Below are 15,211 nucleotides of genomic sequence, written 5' to 3' on the forward strand. Positions count from 1 at the left end.
AAAGGTTGATAAATACTTTATTCGTTCCAAAAAAAAGGTCCCAAAGCAGAAGCGACGGCGTTTACCTCTTGGTATCGAAAATATAATGCCAGGCCCCAGTCTCCCTGCTGTAAGAAGTACAGGGCTGTCTTTAAAAAGTAACTCTTTACACCTTTTCCCCAGATAACCAGTCAGGAAATACTAAAAATAAAGTGAGTGTGCAGGGAGCACCTGGCCCTTGCTGACACTGCAAATGCTGAGCAGACAACAAATCCTGTCCGTGAGCTTTGCCAATGGGGGAGACGGCTCCTTTTGCCATGGCTTTGGGCTCCAGAGGTTCCTCCCAAGGCTAGTGGAGGGGGATCCCTGCAGGGATGGCCTGGAACAGCACCGTGTCCATCTGCCCCTGCAGCACAGCCTCACGAAACCTGCGCTCTGCACAGGGGGTGCCATGAAAATACTGGGGAAGGAAACCCAGGAGGGAGAGAGGAGGACACGTGTCTCTGACACTCCACATCCAAACCCCAGGATCCTGTGCTGATGATGAGCCAATGGGCTGCATTGCAGCGTGCCCCATGGGAATCCTCTGGGATCAATCACACAGGGAGCACAGGCACTGCACGGCATTTCACCAAGGCCAGCATGCTAAAGCACCTACTTCTGCAGAACATCGTGATAAGATCTCAGAAGGATTAAAAAAATACTGATCTGGGTTTTTCCTTTGCAGCAAAAGCAGGCCCAGCCCTATCCCTGTCCCTCCTCCTGGGGCCTGGGCCTCCATTGTCCAGCCAACACTTCCCAGAGCCGCTGCCCTGCGGGCACTCAGGCTCCTGAGAAGGGCACAAGGTATGGCCACACGTCTCTTCTCCCTCCATCATGCGCTTTCTCCTGCGCTTCCTCCAGCCCAGCCACTCCGGGAAGGCTGTGGTTCCTGGGCCAGGCTGGCAGGGGAAGCAGGGCACACGTGGGACAGGGAGGAGCTGGCAGTGTCTGTCCCGAGCATCCTGTGCTACGGCTGCTGCTGGTACTGGCTCTCTGTCGCAGTAAAGAAATCCTCCAAAATGCTTTGTAGGTACTCAAAAGTGGGACGATCCTCAGGTTTGATCTTCCAGCACCTCATCATGACGTCGTACAGCTCCTCGGGACAGTTATCTGTGCGGGGCATCCGGTATCCATGCTCCAGCGCCCTGATCACCTCCACACTTGACATCCCTGGGAAAATGGTGTGAGACAGGTGAATATCACCTGGTTTATCACTGATTTCTTTAAAAGTCATAAAAACCTCAAACCCAAAACTTCTCACCCTTTGGGCAATGTCTCCAGGAAGGAAAAAGTGGTTAGAGAGGCTGGGAAGGGGAACTGCTCTTCCTGGTCAGGGAAACGTGGACAAAGGAGATGCTGGGTTATTGTAGGGTGGAGTTTTGTGTCCCACATCAGGTGGGGTTTATAATCACTTTGTATAAATTAAAGTTTCCATATGCTGAGTGACAAACCATTGCTTCCAATGAAAACAGGTCAGTGTGGGGGCAGAGCTGCTCCTCAGAACAGCCCTTTGTGCCACCCCAGATCCTTCATGGTCCATTTGTGGTAGCATTTACAGAGTAATTTCCCATTAAAAAATGTATCAAAGTAATCCTTAGTATAAAATACAGGATGCTCCCTGATGATAAGGATTTACAGGGTTTTCCCATGGAGCTGGAGGAACCCAGGTCACACAGATGTGGCCCAGAGGGTAGAATGTGTCTTTTGGAACCAGACTAGAGGAGGCATTTCAGCTCCTTACCTGGGTAGGGGATGCGTCCATAGGTAATGATCTCAGTCAGGAGGATCCCAAAGGACCAGACATCAGATTTTATGGTGAAAGATCCATAGTTGATGGCTTCTGGTGCAGTCCATTTAATGGGAAACTTGGCACCTGGACAAAGAGATCCAATGGGAAATGTGATCTTAACCCCAACTGCTTAGAAATGGGTGGTGAAATATGGGGAACAAGAAACAAACAGAAGAGGAACAAGTGAAGTGATGCAAATGAGAGGAGCTTGCCTCTGCCTCTGTACCCAGCACGTCCCTCCTGGGGTCGGGACCACCATGGTGGCAAGTGGCTCTAAGGGAATCCCCCAGCCCTTCACCCCCAGCACCTTCCCGGGCCGTGTACTCAGTGTCCTCGATGACCCTGGCCAGCCCGAAGTCTGCAATCTTGCACACCAGCACTGCTGACACCAGGATGTTGGCGGCTCTCAGGTCTCTGTGGATGTAGTTCCTCTTCTCAATAAAAGCCATTCCCTCTGCAATCTGCCACAGGGGAACAAGGCACATGCAAAGAGGCTGCTTGAAATAACACACACCCCCTCAGCACCAAAGAAGTCAACTGCTTCTGAAAAGGGTGAAAGGAGGCTGAGCCACAGCAGGAGATGGATGTCCCATCCCTGCAAGTGTTCAAGATCAGGTTGGACAGGGCTTGGAGCAACCTGGTCTAGTGAAAAGTGTCTCTGCCCATGGCAGGGGGGTTGGAATAAGAGGAGCTTTAAGGTTCCTCCTAACCCAAACCATTCTGTGACTTTCCTGCATGGAAACTGCTCTCTGAGCAAGGAATCCCTTGCAGAAGGTCAGGGTTTGGGTGACCAGCCCAACATGACACCTTTAAGCTGCTGTGTGAGAAAGGCCATGAGAACTGACAGCTGAGGAGCTCATGTGATCACCAGAGAATGTCTGTGAGTGTTTTCAGCGCAAGGTTTCATCCACAGCCATGAGGATGTGGAGAGAAGCAAATCATTCTCTGCTCAGGGAAGATGTGAGACGAGTCTCCAAATACTCCCAAAATGGCTCACTGCAATTGCTGCAGCGAGGGTCAGCATTCCAGAGCTTCCTCAGCCAGAGCAGAAAAGCATAAGGGAAGATGCCTGGGTTCTTCCAGACTAGTTTCTGAAGAATCACCTCTGCCTGCAGACAGGATGGCTGTGATGGCCCCTGACAATCCCCCCTCACCACTCTGTCTTCTGAAGTCTCTGCACTCAGTGCTGTGTGTGCGGCTCTCAGCCCTGATCAGGCAGAGGTGACCTGGTGCGTGCACAACCAAACCCCAAAGTTGTGCTGTTACCCCATGCCTGGATGTGACCAGAATCCAGAATGCAAAGGGGCTGGAGCAGCCAGAGGGGAGACCCCCCCCATCCCCATCGCCCCCACACAAGCTGGCCGGGGTGAGGTGCAGCTCTCAGAGAGCTTTCCCCACTAAATACAGAAGTAGCCAGGCAGCGCAAGAGTGGAAGGATCATTTCCATGACCACAGGTGCATTTCTGCCCACAGTGACTCAGCCCCAGTACAAATGTCAGGCTGCTGCCTGCCCGTGACAGCCCTTCAGCCTTTGCTCCCCAGTGCTTCTCTGAGCAGCCCCTCAGAGATGTGGGCCGAGCCAGCTTTGGCACGAGCCAGCTTACTGAGAACAGATGGTGTGCAGGAGTGCACAGCTCCACATATCCACAGACCCCAGCACAGCCAGCTCCAGCAGCCAGTGACCTGGTCTAAGCCCACGGGGTCTGGGCTCCCATCCTGACTTTCCTGTTGCTCAGGTGCCTCTGTGAAATATTTGAGCTCAGCTCAAAGGGTCCCTGGGTTCAGCCCTCACCCAAGGGCACTGGAGAAGCAGCAGGGACTCAGTGGTTGTGCAAATGCTTGCACATGGAGTGAGATAAAAGTTTAACAGCCCGTTCCACTGTACTCAAAATCAGCTCCTGAAAATATCCCCAAAATAATTATCACTGAGTCCTCCTGCCTCTCCAGCCACCTTCCCCTGCCCGTGACAGCCCTCTGGCGACTTTATTGAACCACAGCCCTCCTGTAGGCATTCCCCTGGGGAAACACAGTCTGCTATGCTCCCTCCAGGGGACTGGGAACCATGCCTAGCTCAGCCTCTCAGGCATTGGGAGCACACAGGATCATGCTGCAGGATTCCTGTTAAACCCACAGGGCTTCACACCACCGTGGCACTGCCCCAAAGCTGGGGATGGGGTGGGATGGGGTAGGTGTGTGGCTGTGCTGGCTTTGTGGGGCTTTGGCCAAGTTTACGGGTAAGGTTTGCAGGTAACTGTCACAGCACCAGCAAATTAGAAATGATAATTATCAATATCAATAGTTATCAATTATAGAAATTGATAACTTTGCCCTGGGTTTGGTTGGACCACACCAACCAGCACCAGCACATCCCAGAGAAAAGACTGTGCAAATGTGAGCTGTGTAAACAAGCCCCATCCTCATCCCTGCTTTCTCCACAAAGCGCAGTGGCCCTGTGGGCTGCAAGGGCTGCAGGAACCATGGCAGACATAGAAATCATAGATTTTCCAGCCCCTCAGAAGGAGCAGCCTGGCCAGTCCTCTCCTAGACTCTGTGCAGCTCTGCTGCGCGCTGCTCAGGTGCAGGTGGGCTGGCTGAGTGCTGCAGATACCAGCGTGGTGAGGGGGAAGCTGCCACTTCTCCTTTCCCACACCCCTGCTCCTGCAAGGTCAGCAAGATGGGGATGGTGAGCACGCAGTGGCTGCCTGCAGGAAAACCTCACTGCACCCCCAGCACTGTTCAGACCAGACTTCTGACTGGCCCTGCACAAGCCCCAGGTAAGTTTCCAGGGTCCTCACTCACCCTTTTCAGGGGCACAAGGGGACTCGGAGCCAGGGAAGATCTGCTCCTTCCTCACCTGGGCAGAGAAGTCAATCAGCTTCGGGAGCGGCAGCTTGTTCCCCTCATCACTCTTCAGGAAATCCAGCAAGCTCCCTGCAGACAGGGCAAGGTGCCAGGGCTGATGGTTTAACTGGAGCCTGCACCCACCCTTAGGGTGGCACAGGGTCCCAAGGAGCCAAGCAGGACAAGGGGACTCTGGAAACTCTCTTAATCCCCCATCCTGCTCCCATGGATCGGGCCGAGGGGAGAGCACCTCTGCAGGCTCCCTCCTGCCCTGTGGAGTGCTTGTACTCATCTGTCCCCTCTTGGGGGTCCCTCCTCTCCCAGTGCTGTCACCACATCCCCCCTCCCAGCACCCTGCCCCAGAGCACTGACACGCTGTGGCAAGGAGACAGAACTGCTCCCAGAGTCCTGGGAGCTGGTGCAGAGCCCACAGCCAAGCCTGGGGATGTGGAAGGGGTTGATCCTGCATCACCCCAGGGCACCTGGGTGCTGCCACTTGGCCTGGCCCACAGACATCACTCAGGGATGTGGATGGCACCTTTCTCCATGAATTCAGTGATGATGAAGATGGGCTCCTCTCTGGTGACCACTGCATGCAGCTTTACCAGCTTGTCGTGCTGCAGCGTCTTCATCAGGTTTGCCTCCTCCAGGAAGGCTTCCACGGACATGCTGCCTGGCTTCATAGTCTTCACCGCCACCTTGGTGTGCTTGTTGTAGGTAGCTGGGGATGGCACAACAGACCATCACCAGGCTGCCCTGAGAACACTGGGCTTTGGAGACAAAGTCTCAGTCCTGCAGACAGAACTGCTGTGGGAAGTTTGGAGACCACACATAGCCCCAGGCTGTCCCCACATGCGCAGCCCCAACCAGCCCCTGCATTAAGGCAGGGCCACCTCCATGTTTCTCTGCTTCTCTCCCACACTTCTCTCCCTCCTTGCCTTTTCCATTCCACCATCCCTTCACCTTCTCTCCCATCCCTCACCCTTACTCCTTCACCATCACCTTCATCATCCTCCCAACCATCTCCCCCTCACTCTCACCCATCCACACTTCTCCAAACTGCCCGGCTCCCAGCTTCCTCTCCAGGCTCAGTGACTCTCGAGGGATCTCCCAGGCATCCTTCTCCCAGGGCTTCTGTGGTTTGGGTACACGGCAGGGGTGGGTGAGCTTCTGGCACAGCCCGTCACTCTGACCTGAGGAGAGCATCCAGGGCCATCAGCCAGCCTGTCTCACTGGCCACACTGTGCTTCAAGGGAAGTTCTGGGCACTGTGAGTGTTCAGGGACACCAACACCACAGCTGTGACAGCCAGTGGGCCAGCCATGGCAACGGGAAAAGTCACTGCATGTTGCAGTCAGAGCCACAGCAGGAGCCCAAGGGTGATGGGCAGGAGCCCCTCAGCCTCTACACCCTCAGCTGCCCGGTGGCTGCTTGGCTCAGGACATTTGGGAAGGGGAGCTGGGCACCCCAGGGCTCACCTTTGTAGTACTGGACCAGCTCCTGCAGCGTGTTGAAGTTGTTTCGTGGGGAGATGTAGAAGCCACCACTGTCCAGAGTCCGGATCTTGTAATGCTTCACCGCCCCGCCCCGCAGCTCGTCCCCATCCCGCACTGACAGCGAGTAAGACCCTGGGCAGGGAAGGGTGAGCTGGCAGCTCCCATGGGAGCACATTCCTGCTGCACCTGGCCATCCTGGTGCTCCTGGCACACACAGAGCCATCACCCAGCAGAGCCAGCTGCACCCATCCCACTGTGCTGCCACCACCCCTTCAGTTCCAGGTCAGCTACGCCTGCACCCCAAACACCCAAAAGCAGCCTGAAAGGAACACATTCCCCTATCCCTGCCATGGGGTTTGGACATGTGGCAGCACCAAAGGCTATTGCAGGGGCACTTCCAGCGAGAGCATGGGCCCCCCAGTCAGTCCCTCCCTGCAGCACAGCAGATCCCCAGGGCTGGGGAGCTGGGTAGGGAGCTCCTCTTCCAGGCAAAGGTGGATGAGGGAAGCCCCTTGGGCAGCTGTTCCCCATCACGGCGCTGCGGTCACCCCTCCACACCTTTCGTCGTCTCACTGTCCCTTATCATGAAGGACCCAATCATGTTCCCAGGGCCGAGGAGATGCCGCTCTGCATCCTTCCGGCTGATGTCCTTGAAAAACCACCTGCAGCAGAACCAAATGAACCAAGGAATGCTGGTGTGGGGCAGGGCTGGGGGCAGGATGTGAGGCAGGAGCAGGGACAGCACTGGTGGGGAAGTGTGGGACAGCATGGGGCCAGGATCTGACACAGAGAGATGGACTCACTCCTCTGTCTCCAGCGAGTTGGCTCGAGCAACATAGTTGCTGGGGATGAAGCCTTCACATCCTGTCACCAGTGACCGTGCTTGCCACCACTCCCCTGAGCTGTGACAGAAATGGCATTGGGTTGGCTCATGGCACCTGGACCTGGGCACCAGCAGCTCCCCCTGGGCAAATTCCAGAAGAAATTCCCAACAGGGCCACACAAGCCATCAGGAGACCCTGGATGGGGGTCTGCCAGCAGCACTTACTTCTCCAGGACCTTCATCCGCTCCCCCTTCTGGAAGCTGAGGTCCCCAGCATTCATCGCCTCGTAGTCGTAGAGTGCCAGCACCACGCTGTCCCCCAGGCCTGCAGGAGGGAGCTCCCTGGGCACCCCTCCCCATGCTGGGATGGGATGCCCAGCCACTCCTGCCATGAACACTGGCCAGGACCCCCACAGTACCCAGCACCTCTATCTTCATCGTGTCACATCTGGCCCTTCAGGGGAGCCCAGAGCTCCCATCCCACCAGGACTGGCAGTGTTCCGCCCTCGGTCAGAGAGGATCCAGCCATGCTGCCCCCACACAATTCCACCCCCTGCACCCACTTGCAGCCCCCTTGTACCTACCATCCTCAGGCAGGGTCACAGCCATGCTGGGGACATTATTCTGGAAAGTGCAACAGAACCACAGAGTGATGTCACAGGTGGCACAGACCCGTTTCCCACCAGGGGTCTTGGCCCCGACAGCAGTGGCAGGGGCACAAGGGCACCTGAGGAGCAGCACCAGCACCACCTGACACAACAACCCACCCAGCACCAGCATCTTCACCCCCTCCCAACACCTTCCTTTTTCTCTCCCTTTCTCCATAATTCCTGGATTCCCATCAAGTCCACTCTGTGCTTTATCTCAGTGTGGCCTGGGCTCCCACTCCATAGCCAAGTCCCTGCCCTGGTGCATGGGCACTACTGGTGCCCTCAGCTGGCTCCACTCTCAGTGCTGGTAGCACTGCTGAGGAGAGGGGCTGAGCCCCCCGTGACGGCTCAGCCCTGAAACCCCTCATCACTCACCCGCCTGTTGGTGGCTGTGGGGTCCCTCACATAGTGGCCCTGCTGGATGGTGGGGCCAGGATCAGGGGCAGGGTCAGTTTTTATCATCTTCTCCTGGACACCAGCTTCCTTTGACCTCACGCAACCCATGCTGCAACCAGGGAAGGGGAAGTGAGGCCATTGCGACAGAGGTGAAAGCCCCGCTTCAACCCCAGTCCAGCCCTGTTCCCATCAGCTCCCACCCAGCATAGGGCCCCAATGCCCACCCGGCTGCTCTGCTGTGACAGAGAAAACTTTTCTCCCTCCACAGCTTCAGGGTACTGGGGTGCCCAGTGACATGCCAGAGGAAAAGGGATCTCCTGGAGATGTCACAGGAGCAGAATTTTGGGCAGATGAGCAGCTGCCATGGAGCAGCTTCCCAGCCCTTCTGGGATCCAGGACAGGGTGCAGGCACTGGGCACCATGGCAGCAGAGAGCCAAACTCAGCATCTTCTGCAAAGACGGGCCCTCATCATGGTGAGCTCTGCTGCAGCTCAGGGGTCCCCCCATAGCACCCCCGTGCCTGTGGCCCCCCATCACCACAGGTCACCACTCCCCACTGTGCTCCCCTGCTCTCTGCTGGGTGGGAGCTGCCCCAAACAGCCAGTCCAGGGCAAAGACGAATGCTCAACTTTCTCCAGCTCCCCAAGAAACCCAGTGGGAAAAAAAGGCTGCAAGAAGCAAGAGTGGGAAACCCCTTGCAAATGCACTTCCCTTGGCCAGGGAGACCTGGGTGCAGAGAAAGGAGAAGGTGCTGGTGGTGACAGTGAAGGAGGAAGCTCAGGGCTGAGCCCTCGATATGCACAGCACAGCTCTTGAGGGACATTGCTGTCACCTCCACAACACCCCATGATCACTCCTTTTCTTTCCCTGCGTGCCAAAGCCTGGCTCAGCCTTGCTCCCAAGGGCAGAGCAGGAGCAGCCGTGGCAGCCACGACAGCTCATTCCCCTCACTGGAGACACCCTGGGCACAGGCTCGGGACTGTGCCAGATCCATCCTGGCGAACCCACATGGTGCCCTGCTTAAACTCAGATGTGGCTCACACCATCACCACTTCAGGTATTTGCTGTGCCCGTCCCACACTGGCTCAGGGCATCCAGCCCTACAAAACACAAACACCCCGGGCGGTCCAAGGGTCATTCCCACTGGCTCCTGCGGCATAGCTGGCATTCCTGATGTGTCCCACCCCGGAGAGCCAGGTCCCAGGGCTCATGCGGTATCCCCAGTCAGGAGGACCAGGTTGGATGAGGGTGCACATCGCTCCCGGAGCACGGCTGCCTGCAGCCCTCTGCCCTTGCTGCCCCGTGCCCTCGGTCCCCGACAGACCCTGCAAAGCCACCCGCAGGGACCCCCTCGTCGGGGCTACACCGTGCCCAACCGGGGCTGCACCGGGACCCGTGGGACTCCCGGCCATCGTCCCATCCCGGTCACCCCGGGTCCGCCGCTCTGAGCGCGACCGGCGCGGGGTCGGACCCACCGGGCTGCCCGGGACCGGCTGCGGCGCTCCCCCGCCGCCCTCGGGGCTCCGCGCACGGCTCCGCTCCCGGAGCTCCCACCTTCGCTGCCGTCCTGGGCACGTCCCCGTCGCGGGTCCCTCTCCCAGTCCCCGTCGCGGAACCCGGGCTGCCGCCGCCGCTCCGCTCTGCCCGGCTGCTCTCCCGCCGCCTGCCCGGTACGGCCCCGCCCCCGACTCTGACGGTGCCTTCTGTGCCGGGCTGGGAGCGGAGACCACCACCCACGAGCCGCACCCGCAGGGAAACCCCAGCCCTGCGTGACACCACTGCTCTTAGGGACCCCCGACGGGTGCCAGAGCCTGTCTGTCCATCCGCTGCCCCCGGGACACAGGACAGGTCTGGATCCCGCACCCCGGGCAGCCCCCAGGATGTTTCCTCGCCCGGTGCAGGGCCACGGAGGGTGGGGGGCACACGGCGTCAGCCTGGGTCTCTGTCCCCAGGAAGGAGAAAAGAAAGCCCTGAGCATCCCGTGGTGGGGTGCAGGACATGGAGGGGGGTGCAGGACACAGTGGGTGCATGGGGCTGGCTTTGTGAAGCACAGCTCAGAGAGGTCCGGCTATCCCTGGGCTTTTTTGTGTCCCTGCTGGCGCTGGTATTCCCGTGCCAAAGCTTCTCTCGGCGCCCTACCCAGCCCCACGGTGTTCCAGCCTTTCTTCTGGATAGCCCAGACAACCCCTGAATTCGGGATGGAGGCAGCATGAGCAAGGGGACCGACGGCTCTGTGTGATCCTGACCATGGGCTGCTTGGGCTCAGGGTGTCAGAGGAAGCAGCCAGAGCTGCTCCTCATGAGGGTTTGCATATGTAAATTTTTTAGGAGAAAAAATAAGCTGCTCTGGTAGCCCCAGCGTCTGCTGATCACACACCACCCTGGGGCTGCAGCGCCGTCCCGCAGTCCCCACCAAGGGACATTGGCCAGGGGATGTTGGCTCGGGGCCATCAGCCAAGGGCCATCAGCTGCGGGATATTGGCTGGGGTACAGTGGCCAGGGGACATCAGCTGAGGTCCATCGGGCAGCGGGGAGCACGGCCCTGTCCCTCGGCGGCGGAGGGGCTGCAGGGCGGGACTGCAGGAAGCCGGGTCCCGGGGCAGGAACTTCCTTTTGTGAAACACCCGCAGCCCGCGGCCGGACGAGTGTCGCACAGGCGTCGCAGGCAGCAGCAGCCCAGCTGCGGCCACCAGCCCTTTCCTCTCCCAGCACGCTCTTGCTGACCCCTTCCATTGCTCTGAGCATCTCCTGGAGCCAGCCAGGAACAGCCGGCAGCACCCTGACACTGGTAGTGACCTCCATGTGACACTGGAACGGGAGGTGTCCAGCCCAGCCCAGCCCAGCCCAGCAGCCCCCCACCCCAGCTCACCCCCACACCGCAGCAGCCCCTGCACCATGACAGGGCCTTTCCCAGGGAAAAACCTGCTCTGCTCCCAGCCCCAGCATTTAATTGAAATCTGCAGAAATTACAGCACATGTGTCTCCCCCACGGCCATGGCTGCCCTGTAATTCCAACAGCCTTGACAAGAGCTGACAGGGCAGTGCAGAGGCCTGTCCCCTCCCACGGTGACAAATGCACCCTCCCTAGTGCTGGGGCAGAGCTGGGCACCTGCTGAATCTGGTCCTGGAGGTGCAGCACCACATCAGTGAGCAGGGAGGGGACAGCTGGGTTTTGGCACTGGCTCACAGGTAGTTGTCCTCTTCCTCCTCCTCCTCCTCCTCCTCATCCCGTGCCAGCGCCTCAATGTCGTGGGTGATGTCGGTGATCATGCGATTGAAGGACTCGGACTCGGAGCGCAGGGACCAGCTGTCATAGCTGCGCACGGCCGAGGCTGACGTGTTGCTCATGCTGCGCTTGATGCGGCCAAAGCTGTCAGTGAGGATCCCGCCCTCCCGGATCCCGATGCTCTCCAGGAAGGTCTCAAAGTAGCCGATGTCTTGGTCAGGGATGAAGGGCCTCATTCCTGTCATAGGCACAGTAAACCTCGGAAGCATTGGGGTGCAATGCCAGCCCCACTGGCTGCTGGCAGGAGGTTTGTCCCATCCTGTCCCCACTAAGCAACGGGGTCCTGACATCCCCTGAAGCACACCCAGCACCAGCACCATGTCCCCAAGGGACACACAGACATCACCAGGGTGACACGGGTTGGCTGCAGACACTCACCCAGGAGGAGGAACTTCCTGCGGTCCCCGTAGAGGCGCAGGAGCTCGGTGCAGTATTCCTGCACCGGCGTCCCCAGCCGGTACTCACGGAGCAGGATGGCAAACTGCTGGATCTCCTGCGGTGACAGCTTGTTGCGCAGCTGTGGTGACACGGGGACAGGTTGGTCTAGGGGCCACTGGCAGCACACAGCTCACAGCCCACCACCCTGTGTCCCACTGCTGTTCTCTGGTGCAGGGGGCCTAGACCTGCCTGCTGCCCCCTGCCCCAGCTGCTGGCATTGCTGGCCTGCTGCTTGTCCCCGTGCCTGTCCCTGTGCCCTCACCGTCACCATGTAGTCCTGCAGTTGCTCCAGGCCCGCACCACTCTGGTCACTGCCACTGCAAGCGGTAGCCAGGCTGTGGTGGGAGCGGTGGAAGGAGGGTGAGGAGGTGCCGCTGTAATACGCTTCAAAGGTCTCGTGGGAGCCATTGCTGTGGGAGGACACGGGTCAGTGGGTCCCTGTACCCCTCGTGGGCCCAGCTGCCCCCACCCACTGCACAGCATCCACCATCAGGTAGGGCTGGGGCATCACTGCAGCTGGGACTGGCACCCACCCAAAGGCAGGGGCACCCACCCAGGGGCAGGGGTATCCCACACGGGTCCAGTGGCACCCATGCCAGTCCAGGGCACCCTGGAGGAGGCAGACTCACAAGGAGCTGCAGCAGCTGTAGTCAGCATCGTAGCCGTATGTCCCATCTGTGCGGCAGCTCTCACCTGGGGAGGGAGAGCTGAGATCTCTTAGCAAACTCCCCACGATGTGTCCACGTACCCCCACCTCTCAGCCCCATGCTGTGCCCATGCACCCCCACCCATCAGCCCCATGCCACCCCGCTTGGTGTTCCTGCTCCTGTCCCCAGCCACTCACTCCTGCTGGAGAGCCAGGGCCGTGTGGGCGTGGAGGTGTAGTGGTACCCGGCGCGGTCCACACACTCGATGCTCTGGTCGCCGTAGATGATCTGGAACACCTGGCAGATGAGCGCACAGGACTCCTCGCCAGCATCCTGCAGCGGGAAGGAAGGAGGACAGTGAGTGCCGGCGGGTGGGCAAGCGGGCAGTGGGTGGCACACACCGGGACCGCTCACCCTGTTGGGCACGGCGAGGATAATGAGGTTGGAGTAAGCGTCGGGGCAGGGCTCCTGGGGGTCCAGGGGGTTGCTGCCGGCGTGCCGCCGCTCCCAGCTGCCGAAGCCGGTGCCGCGCTCCCAGCTGCCGCCGGCGGTGCCGGCCCGCCGCCGCTCCCAGCTGCCGCCGCACGGCTGCCGCCGCTCCCAGCTGCCCGAGGGCCGCCCGCGCTGCCGCCGCTCCCAGCTGCCGCCCCGCCGCCGCTCCAGGCTGCCGCCCTGCCGGCCCTCCTGCCCGCCCCGCGCCGCCCGCCAGTCCAGGCTGCAGATCGTGTGCCGCCGCTCCATCGGGCCCCCGAGCCGGCCCTCCGGCCACGAGCCCCCCGCACGTTTCTCTGCGGGAAACGCCTCCGGCACGCCGGCCGGGGCCGCCTCGGGGTGCGCTCCGGCGGGGACCGGGTCCACTCCCAGGCCTGAGGGGGGCGGGGATAGGCAGGGCGTCAGGGCGGGGGGCTGCGCTGCCCACCCTGCCTGGCCCCCAGCCCCTGTCCTGGCCTCCCTGTCCCACCAGCCCAGCGGGATGCAGAGAGATGGCGGTGTGGGGTGAGGATGTGGGAGCCTCCGTGGTTTGGGGGCACCCCTCCGGGACTCAGTATGTGGGAGAGGATGGGACACGCCAAGACAAGGGCAACGCGGGATTTTGTGCTCAGACCGTGCTGCCGCCCTGATAGGCTCTGACACCCATCACCCGCCGTGCTCCAGCCCCCCGTGCCCAGGGGACGCCGACCACTCGGCTGGGGGCCCCCGGCCGGACCCCCGCACCGGTTTTGAGGATGAGGAGGTGCAGGGCATCGTCGCGCAGGTAGGAGGCCGCTGCGATCTCGTGTGTAGGGATTCGCAGGATCAGCTCCTCGTTGTCGCGCCAGGTGAGCAGGAGGCAGCGCGCCGAGAGGCTGAGGATGCTGTCCTGCTCTGGCGTCGTCTGCAGCGGCAGCTCCTTCAGCTGCTGCATGGACAGAGTGCAGGGCGGGGGGGTCGTGGGGCACCCGGCAGTGTGGGGTACCCAGTGCCCACCCTCTGGGGAGTGGGGACCCCTCTTACCCTGGCCGTGTCCAGCAGCTGCAGCACCTCATCCCGGCTGGAGGGGTTCAGGGAGGATGTCACCCATGTTAGATGACCTAAAAACTGTGGGGGGAAAAATCCAGTGCAACTTGGGGAGGCTGGGGCATGCACCCTCTCCCCCCCCTTCCCCATGGCCCCAAGGTCAGGACACATCTCCCTGGGGTTCAAGGAGCCCTGCAGTTAGGGGGTCCTCCCTGCACTGCCAGCACACCCTCCTCCTCCCTGGGTGTTTGCCTGGGCAGGGAGGAGACCCGGACCCTTCTGGTCACTGTGTGTAGCTCTCAGCATGGTGTGGTGGCCTCATATCCCCACCCCAAGCAGGAAGTGACCTCGGGCACCTCTGGGGATCCCTTTACCTTCACCTCCTTTTCCACATAGTCGTGCAGCAGGATCTGGGGGTCGATCAGGTAGTCGGGGGGGTAGAGGGGCACGGAGTGCAGCGGGCGCCGATAGACACTGCTGCGGAGTGCTGCCCTCCGCGCAGCCTTCGGGAAAACCAGACGCTTGATGGGCGACACGAAGCCCTGGCAAGGGAACGGGCACGGGGAGGGGTCAGCACCGCGCACCCAAACCTGGCCCCCACACGCGGGGTCCGTGGCACCCAGCACCTGGGGGAGCGGGGGGGGGGGGACAGCTGAGCACCTCTCTGCTGGCTCTTTCCACTATTTGGGTGGCCCCACTGCGCTGTGGGGGGGGTGCAGGGCCTCCCAAACTTGTGCATCTCACCCGCTCCCACCCTCCTGCCAGCCCTCCGGACGCCGCCCCCAGCCCCGCGCACCTTCTTGCCCTTCTTGGCCTCGCTGTCCATGGCAGGACGCGGTGCTGTGGCCGCCCCCACTGCCTCGCTCGGCGCCGCGGCGCTTTCCTGTGTCGGAAACTCCACCAGGATAGCTGGGATGTGAGTTCCTGCCTCTCCTGGGGGGTGCTGGGACTGGGCCGGGCCGGGCCGGGCTGGGCTGGGCTGGGCTGGGCTGGGCTGGCACTGGGACTGGGACTGGGTCGGCACTGGGATTGGGATAAGGGCTGAGCTGTTATTTGGGCAGAAGGAGGGGCTGAAGTTGGCTGGGGTGGGACTGGGGCAGGGACTTGGACTGGTGCTGGTGCTGGAACTGGGGCTGGGGTTGACACTTGGACCAAGACTGGGGCTGGGATTTGGGCAGACTGGTTTTGAAGTGGGCTGAGAAGGGACTGGAGCAGGTGCTGGGACCAGAGCAGGTGCTGGTGGTCCCTGCAGGACTCCACTTCGGAGCAGCCCCTGCCCCTCACTGCAGGGCTCTTTCCTGGGGCTGGGGCTGGTTCTGCTTCCCTGTG

At 60.6% G+C, this 15,211-nt stretch overlaps 2 protein-coding genes across 2 annotated transcripts; both read right to left on the reverse strand.

Annotated features, from left to right (window-relative positions):
• HCK (HCK proto-oncogene, Src family tyrosine kinase) lies at positions 1-9,695 on the reverse strand. Its single transcript, XM_032126522.1, has 13 exons — positions 9,570-9,695; positions 7,995-8,124; positions 7,554-7,593; positions 7,195-7,294; positions 6,950-7,048; positions 6,705-6,808; positions 6,129-6,278; positions 5,692-5,844; positions 5,190-5,372; positions 4,665-4,741; positions 2,118-2,271; positions 1,763-1,894; positions 1-1,191 (listed from the first exon to the last, which is right to left on the reverse strand). The coding sequence occupies exons 2-13, from the start codon at positions 8,121-8,123 to the stop codon at positions 989-991; spliced, it is 1,524 nt and encodes a 507-aa protein (XP_031982413.1). The 5' UTR covers position 8,124; positions 9,570-9,695; the 3' UTR covers positions 1-988.
• A 1,245-nt stretch (positions 9,696-10,940) lies between these two features.
• CCM2L (CCM2 like scaffold protein) lies at positions 10,941-14,808 on the reverse strand. The gene is made up of 10 exons (XM_032127381.1): positions 14,679-14,808; positions 14,257-14,424; positions 13,880-13,963; positions 13,601-13,784; positions 12,800-13,251; positions 12,583-12,718; positions 12,368-12,431; positions 12,001-12,148; positions 11,679-11,817; positions 10,941-11,478 (listed from the first exon to the last, which is right to left on the reverse strand). The coding sequence occupies exons 1-10, from the start codon at positions 14,706-14,708 to the stop codon at positions 11,198-11,200; spliced, it is 1,686 nt and encodes a 561-aa protein (XP_031983272.1). The 5' UTR covers positions 14,709-14,808; the 3' UTR covers positions 10,941-11,197.
• Between the last annotated feature and the right edge of the window lie 403 nt (positions 14,809-15,211).

The sequence above is a fragment of the Corvus moneduloides genome, chromosome 17 (assembly GCF_009650955.1).
Source record: "Corvus moneduloides isolate bCorMon1 chromosome 17, bCorMon1.pri, whole genome shotgun sequence".
In the NCBI taxonomy this organism is placed as follows: domain Eukaryota; kingdom Metazoa; phylum Chordata; class Aves; order Passeriformes; family Corvidae; genus Corvus; species Corvus moneduloides.